The sequence below is a fragment of the Anas acuta genome, chromosome 12 (assembly GCF_963932015.1).
Source record: "Anas acuta chromosome 12, bAnaAcu1.1, whole genome shotgun sequence".
Lineage (NCBI taxonomy): Eukaryota > Metazoa > Chordata > Aves > Anseriformes > Anatidae > Anas > Anas acuta.
The window spans coordinates 7,425,817-7,448,524 of NC_088990.1; the positions used below are offsets into that span (position 1 = coordinate 7,425,817).

The 22,708-nt window shown below is 39.1% G+C and overlaps 1 protein-coding gene and 1 long non-coding RNA gene across 7 annotated transcripts in view; both read left to right on the top strand.

The window, feature by feature from the left end:
* Positions 1–22,708, top strand: part of AGBL1 (AGBL carboxypeptidase 1) — a 445,869-nt gene that overhangs the window by 125,079 nt on the left and 298,082 nt on the right. For all 6 annotated transcript variants that reach the window (XR_011100595.1, XM_068695603.1, XM_068695606.1 and 3 more), the window contains one exon: positions 22,545–22,674. Coding sequence is in view for 5 of the 6 variants with exons in the window: in XM_068695603.1 (XP_068551704.1) it covers positions 22,545–22,674 (130 nt within the window). In the remaining variant the exon portion in view is untranslated. The remainder of the gene's footprint in view (positions 1–22,544; positions 22,675–22,708) is intronic.
* On the top strand, positions 358–6,525 carry LOC137862960 (uncharacterized). The gene is made up of 3 exons (XR_011100597.1): positions 358–758; positions 4,655–4,780; positions 5,560–6,525. It is a non-coding gene; the product is annotated as an uncharacterized lncRNA (long non-coding RNA).

Sequence of the window (22,708 nt, forward strand, 5' to 3'; positions counted from 1 at the left end):
GCCCACATGCACAGTAGTAATTGGTGCAGAATATCAAATGTCACTATTTGACATTTCATTCATAACAGTAGTATTTAAAGTAAAGGCTTTAACTTGATGATTCATCAGGAGCCAGTGTCAAATCATCTGGGATGGTCCCCATTTTAAAAGTTTCAATCAACAAATGGATTACTCTAGAGATAATTTAATCAGAGGCCATCAGTGAACTGGCTTTAAAAAAAAAAAAAATCCTTCAAGTTTATTACCACAGCCTTATTGCACATGAGACTGGAGCTTGTTAGGGAGCACAGTCTTGGTAGAAGAGTTGCCACAACTTCTGTAGCCCCTCTAACAAACCCATTTCTGGGAGGATGAAGTTGTAACTCCCTCAGATGAATCTGCCCTATAGTAAAATACAGGACTTAAGCTTCTGTGGCTGTTGAGCTGACAGCTCCTGTCCAGAACAAAATTTTCTAAACACAAACCAGCCTAAATACATAGATGACTGCCCCCTCCAATTGCTGTGCTCCACTTTATTTGACAGTACAGCTTTTCCTTCACAAACTCTTCATGTGATGAGACACTTATTTCAGCTGTTGACCCCTATCAATGACCCCTCACTGGGAGATCAGGTGTAGAGAACCAGGCTATTATCTGCCTTCCACTCACACATTTCTAATCAAAGCAGCCAATTTTGCTAACGCCTACAGCTGAAGTCACAGTGAGTGAGACCTGGCTGAGTACAGAGAAAAGAAGTGCTTGGAATGGTGGAGACAGGGGTAAGAAATCCTAAGGGTAAGGCTAAAAAAGAAAAGTCAAGCTGGGAGAAAAGATGAACAAGCAAAACAGGGAGAAATTTTAAATTCTAGGTTCATATTTAATGTAAGAATTCATGAAGATCAGCAGAGTGAGGTAGAGAATCTCCATACCTTCCACATATCTCTCCATGTTTTCTTACTCTGTGCAATGTTGGTAAAATATTTAGCATTATATTGTATTTTCAGCCTGTATGCTTAAGAAAAAATAGGTTAAAAAATAAATAAAATCCAAAGCAGCTCTAACAGGAAGATATCTCTTCATCTGTTATAGAGGTTGATGTTTAGTCCAGTTACAACATCTGTTGAGCTCTTCTGACCTAGGTTTTGAATTCTTATAAGTCTCAGAGAACACTCAAAGTTATGAGCCTCCATGCATTCTGGGTTCCAGAAGAAAAGGTGGACAGGGTGGCACTGTCTGCTTGGTCTTTGAAAGTTATTGTCCAGGCTCTTGGCTATCCCTTTTTATGGTCATTACTGCAACCAGATAAAATCTTGTTAAAATTATCCTTGGTGATGTGTCAACCATTAATGTTGTTTCCTGCCTTGGAGCATTAATTTCAGATGATAACCACAGTGCTTACTTTCCAACGTGATATAGAGGTGTCATTGCTTGTCATGTTTGAATGTTTTAACTGCATTTCAATAACAGGCAAATGATACCAGTATTTTGTAAGCTGGTGGAGCAGGTTGTCAATAATTTACAGTCACAAACGATTGATTGGCATCTGAGGCTGGGTACTGATACGCTGCCTTGATCTGCCATGGTCTTTGATTTTCAGTTTTTTTCTAGTTTAAAGGTCCTGTAGTCTATAATTACTTTTTGGGGGCTGATAACATTGTATTGTTAGCCACAATTTGAGAACAGCTGTTGTCTTCAGTTCCTGTATGCTTCACTGTCTGGATTATAATTATAGTCCATAAATTGTGTTAGAATTCTTGGTAGCAAGAAGTAGGCTGAAAATGAGATTCTTTTCGGTATTTGTGTCACTTTGCAGAAGACAGGGAAGGAAGAGGAATATTGCGAAAGGACAAGTGTGTGCTGTTTTTCTCATCTTTCTTGGTTTTTGATGTGAGCAAGAGTTTGTCTGGCATATTTTCTAGGATTGCAATCGGATGTTCACCTGGTGCTACTTGGATTTATAGCATGAACTTTCAGCCAGAACCACCACACTGCAACAGCTTCTTAGCAATAGGAGAGTGATATGAGCATCTTTTCCAGTGAATGACCTGATTCTTTATTTGTAACTCTGCAGTAGAGCTAATGGAAGATGCTCTAAGCAAAGTCCTGGGTCTCTGGGTATAAACAAAACAACACTTCGTCCCTGAGGACCAAGCTGTTGGTTTTTCTTATGCTTTATGCCTTTTCAGTTGTGTGAATAGAAATGTAAATATTTACCTTATCTTGGATTGTTTTTCTTCACTATCCTAGCGTACCCTGTGTGTGTGTATATATACATATATATATTTCTCTTTCTGGTCCTTTTCTGTGCCAATATGCCTCAATATTGACCTGTGGTCACAGTTTTGCCCCTATGGAATCAATCCACTCTGTCATCTGAGGGAGCTCTGGCCTACCCTAGTTCTCTTGCATTTATAAAATGATTCATTTCTGCCTATTCAACACAATTGGCTATATCATATTCCTTAAGTAGCTTTGCTCCCCACTGGCCTATTCTATTACAATATTTTCCCTATTACTTACGTAGAAATGTTTTATATTAAATAATAGAGAGTTTTAAATGGTCTCATTATTAGCATTCAGAAGTCTTTAGTGTAGCTTAAGCTCTCCTCAGACCTGGTGCAAGCTAAAATCCCATTAAAAAGATTCCTGGGTTTATATCTTCCAAACCATAACTTTCATTTCTATGGCAATTTCCCTTCATCACCAAGAAAAAAACAAGCAGTGTTTGTAGATTCTCAGGCTAATAATTCAATGATTATGATATTAATGATATGTTGTGCAAAACAGGTGGTGGTGTGTGGGGAAGATATAGAAGAGAAGAGCAACTATCAATCTTGAAAATGGCAGCAGATTTCTTTGTTTCTCCTCCTTGAAACTCGTTTGGCTAAGTGAAGTGGGATTGGGTTTGATCGCTTGTTTTAAAAATCATGTTAGTAATAATCCATTTATCTGCGGGATATGTGGAAAGGCCTCTGAATTCCATGACTTACTGTAAACATCTCTGGGGTTTCACTCTCAGCGTCTGCAATTGATGCCACTCATCCCAAATAGGTAAAAATGTACCTCAGCAGGGTAGGAAAAGAACTTGAAGTCATTTAAAAGCCACATTGTGGTTTTTATTTAGATAAAATTAACCAGCATATGCTTTTTTTAGTTGTGTGATATGAATAAAACATTTGTCTGTGTGGAGCTGATTGTAACATAATGTTCCTGTTGCTTCCAGTAGGGATTTGGGAAGGGATTTGCTTTTATATACTGTCATACCTGGGGGCTAAGAAGATGAATGTCCAGCCGGGAAGAGAAGTTGTTCCCATATATAATTTCTGGATTTTTTGGAATATTCAGCCACAGGGTACATTTGAGAGGAAGATGATCATATTTATGTAGCATGATGTATGGCATATCTGTGGTATATCCAGTTATATGAAGGTTATTGATGGATCAGTCCCCTAAAGATAAGGGTACTCTTCTTTTTTGAGCAGTTTTTTCACCAATTGTAAGCATTTCACTGCTGCAAATTTGAAGTGTACTGACAGCATTTATAGTTGATGGAAAGAAGGCATCTTTTCCTTCATATCATATGACATAATAGAAATCAAAAGGAAGCTAGAAAAGCACAATGTAAAGTTGACAGGTAACACCCAGAAAGCCTGCTCCAACAGGACAAAGCTTGACATTTGTCACCATCATATTCAACAGGTCACACTGAGTGACAATATTGAGCTCTGAACATGCCATTATGATGGGTGGCAAGGAAAAGACTTTTTTGATCTGTTTGAGATTATCTTCTGTCCGGGAACAGAATGAATGAGAAGCTTTATGACTTGGATCGAAATAATTTAATTTGTTCCTCTTACTAATACAAATTACTTCTTTTAATGTACAGCATGATGCACCAAGTGATAACGTATATTTTTGGCAGATTTGAGCCTACGAGTGTCGTGGAAGTGCATATTCTGCTGGTTAATCATACAAAATAGTAAATCAGTCATTTGGTGAACCTTCTTGGTTCTTCTGTTTTAGGAAATCATAAATCTAGATGGTCTTTTGCGAAGCAATGTGTGAAGCATCTCTACAGCCTTTAGCTTTGAAGGGCAAGTTAGTCAACAGAGGGACCTTGGCTTGTGGTTGGATTCTTCTTTCCTATACTCTACTCTAGATTCACAATTGCTCTGCTGAAATAAATGAAATTACTTTGCAGGCTGATTGTCTAGCTGGAAGCATAACTCACTTGTGATGTGTAAATTCTCCTGTTTTCTTTTTTTTTTTTTTATTCCACTGTCCTAAGAAATTGTGAACTTTATCTGCCAACCAATCGGAATCTCCCAGTGAAGCATCTGGCTTAAACATCTGCTGGCAGAGGAAACGATTTGCATCGCTGCTAACAAGTAGCAAACATTGTGTATGCGAGGGTTGTGATGACAAGAAAACTCCATTTCCTTTGGGAACAGCAAAAGGAAGATATGTACTGATGTTGTCTTGACATCACAGCTTTTGCTAGGACCTGATGTGTACACACGCACACTCTACTAGAAAATTAGAGTATATATATTTATTGTGCAGGAAATCCAAATGTTTTTTATCCCCTTCTGATCACCTAACTTAGTCTAACTCCAGAAACTCCTTCTAAAATCTGCTCCATTTTTTGTTGTCTGATTTCCTTTTGACTCTTTAGGTAAAAGGAAAAATAACTGACCCTTCCACTCCCATGGGACAAGTGGGAACGACAGTGGCAGAATCATCCACTGGTATTCAGCACTTGGAGGGATGAGGCCTGAATCCTTTCTTACAACATTAGCAGGTTTTTAGCCCGGGTTAAGTATTCATTAAAATGTAACCCACAATGTCATCCATAAATACAAGGCACAGCTTCTCTGAATGTTGCATAGATGTTTTCTGTGTGGACGTTCCGAGTTGAGTTTGAAACAGAGATAAGCGATCAGGTTAATGGAGCAGCAAAGGCATATTTGCAGTTGCAAGCAGAGAGCTAAATAATAATAATAAATCAATAAGTAAATAAATAAAATTCAAGCAGCTCTCTTCTCTGAATGCCATTAAGGGATTGTGTCCATTCAATCAGTGTAGGCACTTTGCATTTGATGAAATCCTGAGCGCATGTAAATAATACTTTGAAAATACATGTATAGTTGACTCAAATGTCCTTTTGCAATGATGGGAGACATGTTTTGGAATGAACTTCAACTCAGCTCACTGAATCAGGGTGCCCAGGGAAGTGTTTCTTTCCTTTTGAGGCTCTCAAGTTACTTTTATGTGTGGAAGTAAAAAATAAAAATAAAAAAAGTCCATACATCTGTCCTAAGCTTTATTCTTGACACTTCATCTGCTTCAGGAAGATTTACTGACCTGCAAGAAGTATGATTTGACTGAATTGATTCCTATTGTTTCTTTAGCATCCCCCAAACTGGTGCTGCAGCAAAACTCCTCTTGCTTCTTGAGAGAGCTCATGTCAATGATACGCTGGGATCTTTGTTGAGCCTCTGCTGTCTTTAAAAGTTTACTGTCCTGGAGATTTCTGTGAGAAGCATGTATGATTTTTTTTTTTTTTTTTTTTTAAAGCAGAACTTGTAATGGATGCAAACTAATTTACCTTGGAACCTGCTCCAAAGCATTGTCATTGCTTTAAATAACGTCCCTGCTGAGATGGTAGATGTGACTGGAAGTTGGCAAAGGGAAGAGCAAGAAAGAAAAGAACCCTTGAGGCACTCCAGTTAAAACAATGTTGTAGCCTGTCACTGAATTATGCGAGAAACTGTTAGGCAACCTGCTATGGACCATGACAAATTATCCCTGGAGAGCCCTGCAAGATGAACACAAGTAGCTATGAAGGAATACTGTGAAAGCCCAAAGCTGTTGCCTGTCTATAAGGCTGAGTGGCATTATGCATGTATCTTACTGACCCTGTTAGGTGAGCAACACCTAGTGATTATTTGTCCTCTGGAGTAAGGCAATACCATGAGTTTTTTATTAAACAGAGAACTTGGAATAAATGGTGACAGCAAATCAGTCATTAATTATTACTGACTCATCATGTTCTGTTTGTAGGCCAGCAGCAGAGATCTTTAAATTACGTTAATTGCTACTTGTACTCTCAGTCATGCAAAAAGAAAATTTGGACTGCATCTGGTGATCACCCCAGCATGGAAAAAGTCACCCGTTTCCTTCTGGTACCCATCTTGTTACTTCTTGCAATAGGCTGAAGTGCTGTCGGGGAGGAGTGGGGTTGAACTCTGATGTCTTTCATCTGCCAATTCAGGACAGTGAGCTCTACCCAAAGGGTAGTGCCAGTAGCATAAGCTAGGACAGGTCTGTGGCATCCTGTTACCTTCTTGATGCCAGGCCAGACATCCACTCTGTCACTGCTGGGCCCAAGTCATCCCATTCCAGCAACTCCGTGATGTCAATGAGAAACAGACTGCTCATAACGACAGGGCTTGGCATTCTTTCTCCAACTGTTAGAGCAGTAGGCACTACTACCGTGTGTGCGCCAGTAATGTGTGACAACAATAAAACTCGTTCCAAGTGAAATTTTTCTTCAGTGTTTGACTTACAGACAGGTAATGTGACAAACCTATAAAAGGCAGGAAGGGAACCTGCACCACCTCACATAGCCTTGTCTTTACCTGCAAAGGGCTTCTTGGTTTAGTAAATGTCTTTAAGTTACTTGGACAACAGCTTATTATCCGAGCTGGCTGATCTTTTAATGGAGCTTTATACTTGGAATGAGCTGAAGAAAATGAGGCATGTTTGCTGAAGATGGTAGACTTTTCTTTGATGTTGTGACAGCTTTCTACATTTCTTTAAAAGGCTTGCTTAATTCTTTGGGTGGTGGAGAAATTGTCTTTACCTAAGAATAAATGAAATCTGAAATTCCTGAGCAGCATTGAGAGCTCAAAAATAAACTCTGCAGAGGAGACGTTCTGTGTTGGTTTGCTTTTCCCCATGTGACCCATTTTAAGTCCCAGTGTGTTGTTTAGAGTAGACTATTTCTATGCTGTTTAGGGTATTATTAGCTTTTTTGTATAACCCCTGAACTTGTTGATCAAGAGTTACTCTCAGCTGATGGGAAGTAACATGACAGATAAGTTGGAGTTTAAATACTATAGATCACTTGAATTCGTAATGTGAATGCAGCTAAACAACACATGAACTTGACTAGAGGATCAGGTTGAAGGATGGGATATTTTGGAAGGGTTAGCCAGATGCCATGCGTGGAGCAGAGCTATCAAATATATGTCAATTCAAATGTATTTTAGGTACCAGACAAGTTCTTCCACCTGAGTGTTATCTCATGGAATTAGTTTAGACTCACACTAACTGAAGGAGGCCAGTATTTATACCCTCTAGAGGGTATGATCATCATTCATTTTGTTGGATGTAGCTATAATATTGAGGAAGATGTAAGTTTGTATTTTTGCATGCAAGCTGTCATGCTGTTAATTCATATCTAGTATCTGTGAACCATCCAATGCAGTGTTTCTTTCAGACAGCAACCAGTACTGGATGCTACCCAAGACATGAAAATCCACCTAAAAGACAAGCATGAGAAAAAGGCATCGTCCTGTTCTTTAATCATTGGAAACTGTCTCACAACTGGAATCATAAGGATTTTATATTTCCTATAAGATGCGTCTACTTTGAAATTCATCTCTCCTTTGTTTATTTGGAGATGCAATGCTTAGAAGGTCACCTAATCACCTCTTCCTCTCCAATAGTGTAAAATCATATTCTGTGATTTCTTCCAAGCAAGTCATATTCATCTGACTGAGGTGAAAAGCACTAGAATGAAATCATGCTTAGCAATCATGCTAAACCCTTTCAACACATGCACAATTTGTGTCTTACTAACATTTACGCACAATTGCAGTTACTGCCTTTCTGCTAGGCAGCAGCTGGGGGCTGACTGCGGGCCAGCTGCAGCCTGCCACAGCCACCGCTGGAGTGCCTGCATGTATAAAAATAATAAAACATCCAACCCTACAGTTATTTAATTGCAGCTGTGATTTTGCAGCTGTGGAGTCACACCATGAGATGTATTCAATGCTGCAATTCAGTGAGCATGCTTTTCAGGCCAACACATTTGCCTTGTGAACTGAAGAGAAATGAGCTCTGTAGACCTAGTTCTTCCTCTTTCTCTTTTTCTTGTTGCTATCCCTTTTTGCTTTCTGTCGCTTGTAGTTTGCTGTACTCACGAATAGAGATAAGCATCCTTCATGCCATCAACCTTTGAGGACCACTAAGTAATTGCTTCCCTGTCTGTGAGCAGCTTAAAGAAATTGTCTAAGGAAATGATTATGAATGTTTTGCTCTCTTGAATCGTCATTCTTCCACTTCTATCAAATGTTTACTGTGTGACTTCAGACAAGTCATTAAACTGTTTTGTAATTACTTTACTCATCTATTGCTAAAGTGATGGTAGTAATACCTTAAAGAAGCACTTTGGGCTTAATTTAATGATAATATAATTGTTTGAAACATCTAAATGTTTATTTGAAGAAAGATTGTCCTACTGAAGGACGGAATTCACATTAGAAGCACCTTTAGCATACTCTGAGGGAGGGTGGGGATGATCCACTTCTTTTAAAAAAAAAAAAACAAAATGGAAAAAAAAGACTTTAAAAAACAAACTCACTAGAAAGTTTTGGTGATAAAACTTGACAGCTGGCCAGAAAAAAACAGGACAAAAACATTATCAGCTTTCTGGAAAATGCTGTATACTTCTATCTGGTTTTGTTGATGTTTTTTTCAGAGGGTGGTTGTAAGCACTGTTATACCATAACAATTAAAGCTATTTAGTATTTTACAGCACTATATAACATCATTAATCATGTTTTTTTTTGTTGTTGTTGTTTTTTTTTTTTTTTTTTTTTTTTTTTTTTTTTTTTGAATTAAACTGGTCAAGAAGGGTAAAAGGCTGTTTGTTTGAAGTTTTACCGAGGTTATCTCCCTTAGGCAACATACAGCTTTGTTTATAAATATTTCAAAAAGATAAGCCTCAAAGCTGAGAAAGCACTAATTTACCTGAGTTACAACTGTGACAACTGAACTATTTTGCCTGTATGTAGGAGGAAGAGAAGATCTTAAGGTCATTCTTATGCTACTGCTTATTCCACAGTGTTTTTACAATCTCAGCCAAAATAATTTGCAACCTTTATTCCAGTTGATCAGAGTGGCCTACTTGAATTTGCATTGATTTTTGCAGGGGATATTTCTGTGAGCTTACCTATATTGACTAAATGTTATGCAGCTGAGTCTTTAATCTCTCTTGGGTCTGAGAGTGGCAGGATAGCTCAAAGAACAAGGAGCCTTGAAGAAATTCAGAAAGGAAGAACACTGTTGGGTATCATCGGATATATTCTAGAGACTTGTTAGCCTTCCTGCCTTTTGTTATGATTGTAAATAGTCGTCGTGCTTATTTTTGTTTCAAATCTGTCTTCAGGCACAGATTTTATTCTTCTGTACTTTCTTTCCATGTTGCTCCACTGGTAGAAACACTATGGAACACACCTCCACTGAGGAAAAAGAAAAAAAGTCTGGAAGTTGTATCTAGGCTTGCTGATTCTCAGCAGTGACAGAATATTGCTTTTGTTTTTTCAGAAAGCAGTTTAGAAAACCTCTTGGTTCAATGTTGGAGCTTAGCATAGTTTCTCCTTAGAGGCAGATGTCATATTACCCAGTATGTTGCACTTTGCAGTAAATCAGTGCTGTCATTCACCTGTTAGGTCTGAATGTGTATTAACTAAAACATCTTCAACTCTTTTACAGAGGTAGGCAAAGTCGTCTTTCCCCATGAGGAGCTTAAAAAGAGTTTTCTGTCTAGACAGAGAAAAACTGTAGTCCTCTGTCGATTTAAGTAAAGATAGGCAATATGGTCCTATTCTTTGGTTAGTAACTGAGCGTGCTGAGTTAGATCAGCCGCAAGATATAAATTGCTTTCAGTGGCACTGCATCAGTTTTTACCCATGGGCCTTCTAAGTAGAAGAGTTATAACTGTAAATTACCTTTCCATATGGCTTACAACAAGTGATCGAGAGGTTATATTAGCACTCTCTTCTTGTCCCCTCTTCTCCACATCTAAATAAGGGATTTTGTCAGCTTGGTACTTTGTCTTCTGCCTTCCCATGGAAATATTTCAACTTTTGATCAGGAGCTGATATTTATTTTTGACTTGCTGAAACAGGACAGTGCTTCTAATCTGAAAGATTTTAAAACACTTTGCTACTAAGGTTGGATGCTGATTATTGATTTTCTTCTTGGGTGTCTTCACATCAATCGATCCCCAAATATTCCTAGTTCATTCCCCTTTAAGAGATTATTCTTCTATTACATGACATTAAAACAAGTTGGAGTGGGGTGAGAGGAAAAGCTAAGCGAAAAGCCCCAAATGTTTGGATAAGCACTGTATTCTCCATTCTGAAATATTGCTGATACCTTCTGATGTATAAAGCTTCCTGATTCAATTCAAGAACAGCGTTAAAAAATGAATGGTAAGGACCAGTTGCCCTGATCCAATATATTTTAGGAAGCTAGTTAAGAATTTTCTGACTTTGGAAGATGCTGAGTGCTTGCAACTCTATTGAACTTCAATAAGCAGTGATGAGTAGTTCCATATTTTGAAAAATCAGGTCATTTATTTCAGTATTCAAGTAACTTCACTTTACAAATCTGTTTCAAGAGGGAGTTTTTTGATCGTACTAGCCCCCAATTAAAATTTGCCAATTGCTATGCAAAAACAGCTTAGATTTCTGCTCACACAACTGTATATGAACCACTTACGTTTGTTCCTATCTAGTGCCCTAGTTTTTCTTTGACTTTTGTTTTTTACTAGAAACTGCTAGCCAGACTGTTACCAATAATGTGGTTGGCCTGGTTTCTGTTGCAAGTCTTCTGGTTCCCCTGAGATTGTGATAGTCCCTTTTAGGAATCTTAAATTTCTCTATGCACCCTGAATTTTCAGTGCCAGCTTTACTCTTTAACTTGGCCCAGTCTTGCTAGTGTGTGTGAGCTGTCCTGGAGAATTAAGTTCAATTTTTATTTCTTTTTCCAGGTTTACTGCCTTAAATGTGTATATTTTAACATTTTTTTCTGAATATTTTTCAGACCTCTACAAGCCAATCAGGCTTCTCTAGTGGATACTTTATTTTAATAAGTGTATATTGAATGCTTCGTTTAACTTTCCTATTGTGAAGTGCCCAGAGACACTGTGCTTGGATGAGCAGTGATGTAAGTGCAATTTGTTTTAGGGTTGTTCTATTTTTTTTGTATCAGAATTAGCATTCAGCTGAGGTTTGAAGTCTCATAGCACATGTGCATGGGGGAAAATAAATGAATAAAAAATTGAGTGCATCTACAGACAACCTAGACTGCTTGGCATATCTGTGGCTGCTTGCCCTACCCGTTGGCGAATCAGTCCCTCAAATGGCCTCCTAATAATTCTGGAGTGGCTGTTGCCTCATCTCTGAGGATACAGTGAAGGATTATCTTCCTGCTAGCATAGCAGAGGACATAGCATTTGCTTTACTAAGAATTTCAAAATGCTCTCTCCCTACTTCTTTCTCCCCCATTTATTGTAGTTGAATAATTATTGCTTGCCATGCTCATCCTGGGGACCAGATGTTGCATTGGTAAACCTTTGTTGTCTGCAGGCTGGATGTGCTCTTATTTGGCAGGTTGCAAGCAGGGACAACTCAAATTCTTCACTTGTGTGGCAGTCCTAAGACACAGAGTTTCTCTGGCCTGGACACTGAAGGAATTCAATCTTTTTTCTTCCCTTTATTGAGACTACTATGTAACAGGTGGAGTTGAGGAGACCATACACAAAATTGTCAGCAGAAGAAAGGTCCACAGGAGAGTGAATGATGTTTGGAATTATTTTTTTTAGGAACTGCAATGACCTTATAAAATTATTTGTTATGCATCACTTACTAGCTATTGCATGAGGCAATCTCCAGTTATTGGCAGTGATGGTATCTCTAACTCACTGCTAAAGCCTTCTGAAGCCTTAATGGTCTCCCCTGAATACACAGGGGAACCATACAATATGTTATCCAAGAGTTTGCAACACCGGAGAGAAGTATTACGTAGGGTATAACATCTATGAGGAAGATAGCATATGCTGGCAAGGAAGGAGGAAAGGAATATGTACCTAATTAAATGGAAAACACCCATTCAAAAGCAGGTGGAATGCATGACTGGAAAATAAGTCTTTTTTTTTTTTTTTTCCCTGTTTTGACTTGGAAGCTGTGTTGCAGACAGGTCTGATCCGTAAATATTGCTCATCTGCACAGAAGGGAACGTTTATTGCAAAGAAAGCAAGCTGTTTTATTAGGAACTCCTGACTATTCAGTGGAATTCACAGGCAGAGCTTGAAATCCTGTGTCAGAAAGGAGAAAAGCCTGGATTCATATGTATTATTGCTGAGTAACCTGTGAGGAAATGTTGATTGCAAAGAGATTACATTTGACATGCAGGTACCCTGTGAGGCTAGGAGAGGTCAAGTCCCATAACACAGTAGCCTGTTATAGTGGGAATATCCAATGAAGTTATAGATATCGGTAGCAATATAATCATACTAGTTTTACAACAAGACTGCAAAAAGAAGGGGGTTTCTCTTTTTTCCTACCTTGTTTTCCCCCTTCTAGCATGAGCAGCTAGCAGAATCTGGTGTTACTTTCTTTAACTAGCCTGTGCCTGCCTTGCAGAGGAGAGGAGTTGGCAAGCTGTGTACTTGGTTGTGTGCTGTTCTGCAAGCTACCACTCAGCATATTTCTGTTAATGGTGCTTTGTCAGAACTGTAATTTACTAACCGAGGAAGTATAGCGTGTCTTTGTGTACGTCAGCCTGTGGCCAATTCCCCTGTAAATCACATCACAGCCTTGTGTACTGTGAAGTCCCTCTTTGCAATTTTGAGCTAGGCTGAGCAACTTGGTGACAAAATAAACCTGCCCTGTCCCAGTCTGTGTTTGGAGAAGGAAAACAGCATCTTTCTTGAGCAATGGGAATTAATATTGAAGGATGAATGTATAAGCATAGTGGGTATTACAGTGGGATGACCTTCTTTGCCTAATCTAGAGCAGACATTTTGTTTAAAGAAGAAAATGAATTTATTATTAACCTCTCTTCTGGAAAAAAACAACATATTTGGCAAAACAGCCTTCCAGCCTCCTACAAGGCTGAAAAATATGTGCTTAAAAAGTCTTATTTTGGAATTCCACAACCTTATTTGTCATGCAGGTGTGACTCGTAGAGGCTTATCCCTGCTGCTTATTTTTATTGAAAAAGACTGCTGAGGTGATGGAGAATGGGGGTGTAATGCATCTCAGCTTGGGAAGGGTGACTTCAGCCTTCTTCACCTCTGTCTCTTCCTTATTCTTGGCCTCTTCTCTCTTTTTTTCTTTTTTTTTTTTTTTTTCCTCTTTTTCTTGTGTTCAGTGCCAGCTGGCATGTCAGTGCATTGCTTTGCTGTGAGGTATCAGTTTGCTGAAACAAGTCTGTTTCCCATACAAAGCTTTGCAGGCCCCAGACTGGAAAGGGATTCCAGGTTTCCAAGCAGAGCTGTCTTCTGGGGTAGGCTGACAATACCCTAATCAATTCCTAGTCCCTGAAAGCTGGACATTAGAATCTAGAGAAAGACTTTTAGATGATGTTGGATATGGTTAGGCCAGGATGATCTAGTGATGGTCCAGGAAGGAAGCGTCTCTTGAAGTATGTTTCTTGTACAGTGTTCATCTCATTACTCTTTAAAAAAAAAAAAAAAAAAAAAAGCAAGTACAAAGGTTTTTTTACCATTTACTGGCAACGATTTTGAATTAGTCCAATTATTATGTAATTTATTAGCAAAATATTTCTGATTCATAGCAACTGCTTTGAGATTTTTTCCTCCCATTTCTAGTTACCTCTTCAGTTCCACAGAAGCAGAGGAAGCTTGGAGGGAGGAGGTTGTATTTTTTTTTTTTGGTTGGTTGTTGTTTTTCATTTTGTTCTGTTTTGTTTTTCTGAGCCTCTAAACACCCCTCTGCTTGTGATTCTCATTGTTAATCTGTGATGCCACACTTTGCCCTTCTGTGTTTTTTATTTGTGTTTGAGGTTTAGAACCATCATCTGGAAATTGCAATTCTTAGTGCTCATTTGTATGTGGAGATTGCACTAATTTAACTACCAGATTTTTAAATCAACTCAGTTAATTCAATGCAACCCATATGTGAGCAATTAGCTTAAGTCAGTTAAGAATCTTTCCTGAACTATCTGAACATACAACACATTTAAATTAAGAAAATTAGAATACAAGAACTAGAAACAGGTTAAAGGATGTTACTTGAAAAGTAAAGTTTTAGTTTTAGTTAATTCAGTATGCTTTCATGAAACCTCTGGTTTTACTACTGTTTTTTCACCCATTTGCTACTTTGTATGAGTATCTTCATTGTCAATATTTCTGCCTGCAAAATTAGGATTTGCTGACATAATGTGTAGGAAGATATAAGTGAGGCTGTTTGGGGAAAGGTATTTTTTGTTGGCAGTGGTGGTGTGTTCTTTTTTTTTTTGTTGTTGTTGTTGTTTGTTTGTTTGTTTTCCCTCTAAGAATACTTAAGTTTTTAAAGGAATAATGGATATTCAAAACTGGAGCCAAATCTTCCCACCTAAAAGATGTATTTCCATTGGGAAGTGTCACTGTTGTGCCCTTTTGGAATTGTTTCACTGCCCTGTTGTCTGAGTTCCCCCTGCCAAACTACAGCTTCCATGCTACATCATAATTCTGCATTTTACTGAACAGCTGTTGTGGAGTCTTGCTGTTATGCTATGGGACATGTAGCCCAGCCAAAGAGACCCTATAGACAGAGAAGAATGGGTACCTAAGAAACCCTCAAAGGCACTTTCTGCCATGTGCTGTAAGCACCTCTTAAACAGTTTGAAATTTTGAATAGTAAAATTTGGAGTTCTGACTGTAAAGTTGAAATTTTGAGGAGAATTGGGTATTTGCATAAGAAAAGCCAACATTTCCTGCAGAAAATAGATACTTTTTACAAGAAAATTCTCGAGCTGCAAATTAACTTTTCCAACCAAAACCAGTGCCTAATAATTCTATTTTAGGGCTGTCTCATCAGTGACAAGCAAAATACTTGATGGTCCTTAGAACAGGCTCTTGAGATGACCCCATCATATGGAAGACATCAAGAAATTGAGTACCCAGTTTTTACCTGCTCCCTGAGTCTTTATTTACTCCTCCATAAAGTAGTACAAAGCATTATTACTTGCATTTTTTTTCTTGTAAATGACAGTGCAAAGCATGACTAACTGCGGGTGAATAAGTTCTCATATTTGATAGTTACTGTTGTTACAATTAAAAGGAATAGAAGTCTGATGAGCATCCGTTCATGTAGAACTGGGAAAGTAGTTTAGCTGATCTGTGATAATGCTGTTTACTCACCTTTTCAATAGTTCTTGTGAACTTGTTGTCTTCTTTGATTATGACACGGATAGTATTAGTCGGGGGTGATGATAGTATTAGTTGGGGGTGATGCAGATCTCATTCTGTGTGTCTGACTGGTTTGTGACAAAATATGACAATGAAATATGTCCACAGAGAGAAAAGGAACTCTTCTACCAGAGCTGAACACGGATAGAGGCACAATTACATGCACCAAAAGGGAAGAACACAGACTACATAATTTATCTTGGGAAGCAAGGATTGTCCATTGTGACAAAATCAGTCAGATGTAGAAAGTGAAATAGTGAAGGTTCATTACACTAATTAGCATCAGTGCTCTGCTGTAGGTAGGCAAGAAGAAACTGGCAGTGATGCTTTAGAATAGCATTTGCCCAAGAGGGAGCATTATGCATCGTGGATTCATTAGTCTGTGCTGAAAGGAAAAAGTCCTACAGCAGCCACAGTCCAAAGCAGGAAGGCTCCCTTCAGTGGCACCGTTAAATTGGTTGGCAGCCCCGTAGTACAAGTGTCATCTAGGAGATGAGTTTGGCACTGTGTGCGTAAGGTGCAATAAAAAAAAATAATAAAAAAAAGGCAATAAAAATTTTCCTCTTAAAGTCCTGGAGATAAACTAGTATGACAGTAAGAGGTCACAGCGCAATTGAGAAATTGCCATTGCTTGGTATTTTATGGGACTCGCTTAGGAGAGGTTGACTTTCTGGCCTTGATTTTCATAATCTAGCACATGCCTGCCTTGGTGTGCTAATACTGACTGTGGCCTTTACTTACGATGAAAGCAGTGTGATAGGAAGATGTGGTGCAAATGAGGCTTGAGGGCTCTTGGCATTTGGGGGACTGGAGCATAAATATAATTTAGGAGTGAGGTAGACACTTGAAGAAGAAAAGATGTGGAATGGGCATTGTGGATCCTGAACTTCTGGCTGTTTCTGTTCTCTTGGGAAGGCAAACCGCTCTTGGTCCTGATTCTACACAGGCATTTTAGCATTCATAGTGCCTGCAGTCAGAAGGAGAAAGCATATATGATCAGTAGTGAACTGTCAGCTGCAGTAATGTGGACGGGAAGTGTTTCATTCATCGGTGTCTCTGTATATGCCTTGCAGCTATTTACCTGTATTTCACTGTGAACAAATGAAAATACAATAACTTCAAACAGAGAGAACGTCACCTTCACTTCTTGGAGTAACTGGGCAAGGGATTACTTCCCTCCAGGGAAACACTGTAGCTTGCCAAGATCCAAAGCAAAATGTCCCAGAGGGAACTTAAAGCAGCCCACTTTAATGAAGGGAAAAAATTTTTCACCGTGAAACTAATGGTGCAGTCCAGCATACAGTATGAAAAAGACCCTGCCCTCTAATCCCCCGTCTTGTATTCCAGCTGTAGAGTGTGGTAGTGCAATTTTGCATACTTATCTGTTATAAAATGAAATAGTTTAAATGAAGAGCTCTACAGAGAGGCCCTCAGCAGTTCAAAGTTTCTCTTATGCCATTGAGAAACATAAATTTCAGAAGATGGAAGGCTAGTTAGTTGTCATACTGAAGCTTCTAAAAAATATCCAAACATTTTAAAATCCAGCTGGTTTTACGTTACATAAGCTATTGTTTCATTGGGTTGCTCTCAATGTAAAGCCTCCAATATTTTCATTGTTGTGGGGACGTTTTGTTTCTAGAATGATCCCTGGCATCACAGGGCAATACTATGGTGCAGTGACTGGGTAGTGTTGGATGAGCATCTGTAGAATGGACATATGATGAATATAGTCATTTTAGTTTTAGCACATGGACTTAAATGTAGAAGAAAATGCTGTATTTCTGACAGCTTTCTTTAAATAACGAGGGAGGGCTTTGCTGGTACCGCTGCTTCCTAACATCACCGAGTTTTGCTCTCTGAAAAGATTAAAAAAATCAAGCAAAATGCAGGATTCCACCCTCCTACCCATCCCCTGACCCCCTCAGGTTGCTCTGAGCTTTCTGAATGGCAAGACCAAAACACTTTCCTGCAAACATTCCTGCTTCCATCCTAGGCAGTAGCTATTTATAAAGTCCAGCATGCTGTGTCTGTCTGAGGCTGCCACATGCTGCTCAACAGCATCCTGATGTTTACTTGTGCCTACTTACCTTTATAGATATTCTTATCCTGTGCTAGTACTGCTGTATGCTTTTAAGATGCACAGTGAATGGTGATGTTGCTCTCTACATATCAAACACAATGCATCCCTTTAGATTTCATAGTTCGCTGTGCCCCAGGTGCTGTTATTATCAGTCCCGACATCATTCATTTGATATGACGGGCCCTGTCTTTCCATTTATCTGTAATGGACAGGAGATTTTGAATCATTTTATCTTCCAAGCACAGCAGCATCTTTTCTTTAAAAAGTGACTTTCCTCTCTCTCTGTCTCCATTTCTTGCTTTCTTCCCTGTCTAATATTGTGTGCTATGTTTATCCGCCAGTCCTTTTACTCTTTATCTCCAGTTCTCTTTTGTTTTTGTGCCCACCCCAGCACCCCCTTTCTCTCTCTCTCCCCCCACCTCGCTTGTTTTTCTGTCTCTGCAGGGCATTGGACCAGGTTTATTGCAATCAACAAAAAGGTGCTGTTGACTTTATCAGCCTTGGTTTAGGACTACGTAGCATCTCCCCACATTCAAACACGTGGTTCATGCAGAATTTAGTGCAGATGCAAGCTGAGGTGCTCAGGATCTTCTGCTTTGCACTTAAGCCGAGCAGGCTTAAGAGTAAGACAATAAAGAAGACACATCTGTAGTAAAACTTGATGTCAGACTTTGAGGTACAAGATTAAAAGCAAGGTCTTACAAGTGCAAGCATTTAAAATACAATTCTGTTTTAAACTGAACAAGTCTGTACTTTAGCTACTTAACCTCTTTCTCATTAACTCCCCGCGAGGTGGCCCTGCCTTCAGAGCAAGAGTCTAATGCTTTTCTTAGAAGTGCAGTTACCTCCCTGTGGGTTATGAATGGGAATCACACCCTGGTCTTTTCTGATTGTGTTATATCAACTTCAGGTGTAAGGATCTGTTTCTTGTAGACTAGTTCTAGTTGTCCCATATGCAGTTCTAGTGACTGCCTGCATTTACACATCTTTAGAGCTGTGTTGTATATAGAGAGGAATATTATTGATGGCATATAATGATATTTGAAACCAGCAGTCATCAACAAATTCACCTAAGGTTGAATTTGCTCTGCTCACCACCAGTCATTAGGGTTACACATGTTCCATCACGTTTCTCCAGGGACTGGCTGGCTTGAATACTTTTTCAGTTCGTCTAACTGGACTCTGTGGCACTATTGCAGCACGTCTGAAAGATGGACTGCCCGAGTTTTTCTTTCTTCAGGCAAGGGTGAGCAGTGAATGCCTTGCTGTGTAGCATTGTGGTGGCAGTGTTTTCTAACCATCTCTATTTTTAGAACAGCTTAGTAAAGCTCAGAGGATCCCTTCTTCCACCAGCTCCATGGCTTCTTCTGAGTCATTCTAGAGACACCTACAGAAATGTTACAGCCCTAGGGTCTCCTTGAAGAAGGTCAGAAGTATTTAGTTTAGCCTGGTGGGAGAGACGTGTGATATTTGCACAGGCCACCTTGTATTGTGGAACTGATTCTTTCTCCACTGTCCCTCATGGATCATGTCACTGAAAGATTGTGGGTGAAATGTTTGATGGAATGACTTCAGTTGTCACGCAGAACAAAAGGGGAAGCTGTCTCATAGTTTCCTTTAGCTGTGCCCCATTTGGAGCCAAGCACTATGCCAGAGGCAGCTAACGGCTCTCCTGTAGGCTGACCCACATCAAAGAATGCCCTGGCTGTTTAAAGGTAGAAGAGGAGGCAGAGCTATAACGAAAGTACAATCTAAAGCATCAGGCTTGTGAACAAGAGAAATGCAATTTAATTGTTTCACACGTATATGTGTAACACATCTGGGCTCAAGATGCGCGATAACTAACAATTACAGGCAATCTGTATAGAGGCACAGAGGTGGGGTTTTCTTTACTTATTGGAATTCTTTGTGGCAAATGTTTTCATCATTCCTGTTGAGCTGCTAGGAGTCCCATCTAGGGTGGCAGGTAGTCTCACTAATGCTGTGAAGGAGAAAAGACACATAAAGCATTTAAAGCAAATGTAATAGCTTGGAACCACGTTGTAAGAAATGCCTTTGATTTGAGCAGTGAATTTCATTAAATCCTGCCAAACATACAAAGCCACTCTCAGCTTCCCAGCCCCTTTATTTGCTATCAGCACTTGAGATCAGCTTAATATTTTACCTTCACCCTTGGTTGCAGAGCATAACGGACAAACCCATTATCTGCGAATGTCATCGCTATTAGGAATGGGAGAGAAGAAAGAAAGGAACAAGGATACAGGGCTGGTGGGGATGTGCAAAAGTAAACAGGCTTTAACAGAATGGTCGGAGTGGGGAGTGAGATGGAAAAATCAGTCTCATAATTTAATTAAAGTTGTGCATCTCCTTAGGAGCTATAGATACAAGCTGCCAGGCAGAGTGCTAATATTTAAAGGTCATTTAAATGAGCAAAGATGTTAATCATTGAAGGGACAAAACTGAACTTTGTCTCCCAGCTCTTGCCTATGTGCTGAGATTTTACCTTCCTTCCCTGCTGTAAATAAAAGCTTTCTAATGATTGCTATAGTGTTGGATTATGCTTACTGAACCCATCCTAAATGATCAGCAGTGTTGGTGAATGGCATGGGGGGGGGAGTGGAATTGGCTTGTCATAGGGTCACCTCTAAGAAAAGTCTCAATTTTTATCAGAGCAATGGAGTTGGTAAATTGCGTCACAGGCAGAGTGAAGTCTGCCCGAAGAGTGAGACATGTCGGCATGCTCTGTGGAAACTGTGCTCATGTACAACTAACACCTTCCAGTCCACGGGCCACAGCAGAACCAGATGCTGCAGTGGGAAACACTGGTGCCTTGTAACACCATCTACTTGGCTTTAACAAGCGTTAACGGAGTTTTTTAGGAGTTTTTTCTTGCATCCTTTTTGAAGAGCTCTTGGGATTTCTTGTATGCTCTAAAGGATTTACTTATTTATTTAATTTTAACAAAGAGGCTTTTAGTTTAGTCTACGAAACAGTGAAATAAAAATTGAGCTTGGTGTTAGCTTGACATTAATCTCTATATTACTGCATCCTTTTGGGAGTAGTTCATTTGTCATGTTCATACTCCCCTGCATGTTTGGCTTGATATGTTGGAGTCTCCCAGCAAGTACCAAGGCATTTTAGCCAAGGGAGACATGCGGGTGGTTTGAGAAGACATAAACCAGTGTCAATTCCAACAAAAAGGCAAGGGAGAAGTTGTTTTATTTAAGCAATAATAGTGCTGAAGAATTATTTGTGCAGTTCTGTAATAACAATGACTTTTTTTTTTTTTAGTTGTAAAAATTAAGAGTGAGAATTAAAGTCTAGCCATCATTCAACTATTGTTTTCAATTAGTTGTGCTCCCTGATACAACTGTTGGGCAGGCAAACATCGCGTGCTTACGTCAAGGAAGTGGTTGGTGCTGGGTCTTTTTTTTTCACCAGTCACCAATGAAAAGATGATTGTTTCTGAATGTAATTCAGTGATTCTTTTTGGAGTTGTATCTGCTGAAAGGAAAACATCTATGAACACAGGTTCTTGACAGAAATACAGTTGATAAGCTCATCTGAGCAGCTGTGGTCCTGAAGGTCAGGAGAGGTGAGCCTCCAGGTACCTTTGCCTGAAGGACCATTATGCAACAGAAGTGAAGTGGTTGTGTTTTCACTTCGAATTTTTGGCAGAAGCATCACATCAGCATTCAATGACTTCCCATGTGTTAGCTATTGCTAATGTTTTCCAAATGGCAGCCTGAGTAATGTGGGAACATTATGAAGAAAGAGGGGAAGTCAGGTAACGCTGAAACTAAAGTTGGAATGGATCTTGTGATGTTGCCAGAAACCCCAAGATGGCATCAGAGACCTTGTTTTTCTACATTAAAAACATATGAAACATTTTTAGTGACTCTTATTTTTTCTTTGTCATGCTTTCTTATCCAGTTCTCTCGTTTGTACTTTTATTTATTTATTTATTTATTTATTTTTAATTCCTACATTATGACCCTTTCTCTGTAAGCATTATTTGCAAGGCATTGATAATACCAAAGCTACTACTTGCAACACACCCCAGTTGCAGTTCAAGATTCTGCCTAAACACCACCAAATTGCATCCCTAGGAATACATTTGTACTTTGTTACTAGGAGGCTAGAACAGCAAAGCTGGATGCAACTGTGTAGCTAGAAATTTGCCCAATACTGAGGATAATTAGGCTCTCTACTACACACAGTCACTAATGAGGGAGATTAGACAGATTTTGCAAAATTGTACAATGATGTACTGCTCCATACAGTCAAATATCCTGCAGAATTTTCCACTGATCACTGACTCAGGAACAGAATATTTTCAAGCCAACTAAAGAAAACACTTTCTCAGTGCAAATCTAGGATCCTTATTTAGCTTTTTATTCAGCCTTTGCAGTGAATCTAGGTAATTGTTCTACATAATGATGTAGCATGCATCAAGATCTTCGTGATGTGCTTCAGATAGCTACATTTCTCGTGAGCAGAGAAGCTTAAATGAGATATCCAGCTCATCTCATTTAAGTGCATACATATTTCAGACTGGTCGAAGAGATTCAAGCACCTGTCTTCAATTAGAATGAGTAGGAGTTGGATGTACTTATTTGCTATAGAGGTTTTGAGAAGCCTTTGCTCTATGTAAGCTGGCTGAATTTTGTTAGATAGCACGGAATTTAAAACATTTCCAAAGATATTTTGTTTGTAAGTAGTCTTGGTTATGTATGTACTTAGGTAAAGGAAAAACTGTGTTTATTTTCAGGACTGCAACTGTGTGAACCTTAGAAGGAAAGGAAATGATAAAATGTGCTTACTGTAAGCACCTTTGAAAGTATGGGCTGTTGACTCATTCCAACCCATGTTCAAAATCTTTATATTTGTGTTTTAATTTACATTCCCTGTCCTTGTGCCATGTCTTGGCAGAACTGGAAACTCTTTGGAACCAACTGTTTTGATGGTTTATGATGTGTTGTTTTTTGATTTCAGCCATCGCTGTTCCTTGAGCGGGGATGATCTGAACAGACAGTGGTTGAAGCCCAATTCCCAGCTTCATCCAACTATTTACCACACCAAAGGTCTTCTGTACTATCTGCGCAGCATTGGCCGGGCTCCTCTGGTGAGTATTTTCCAGTGTCTTTTATAAGTTACTG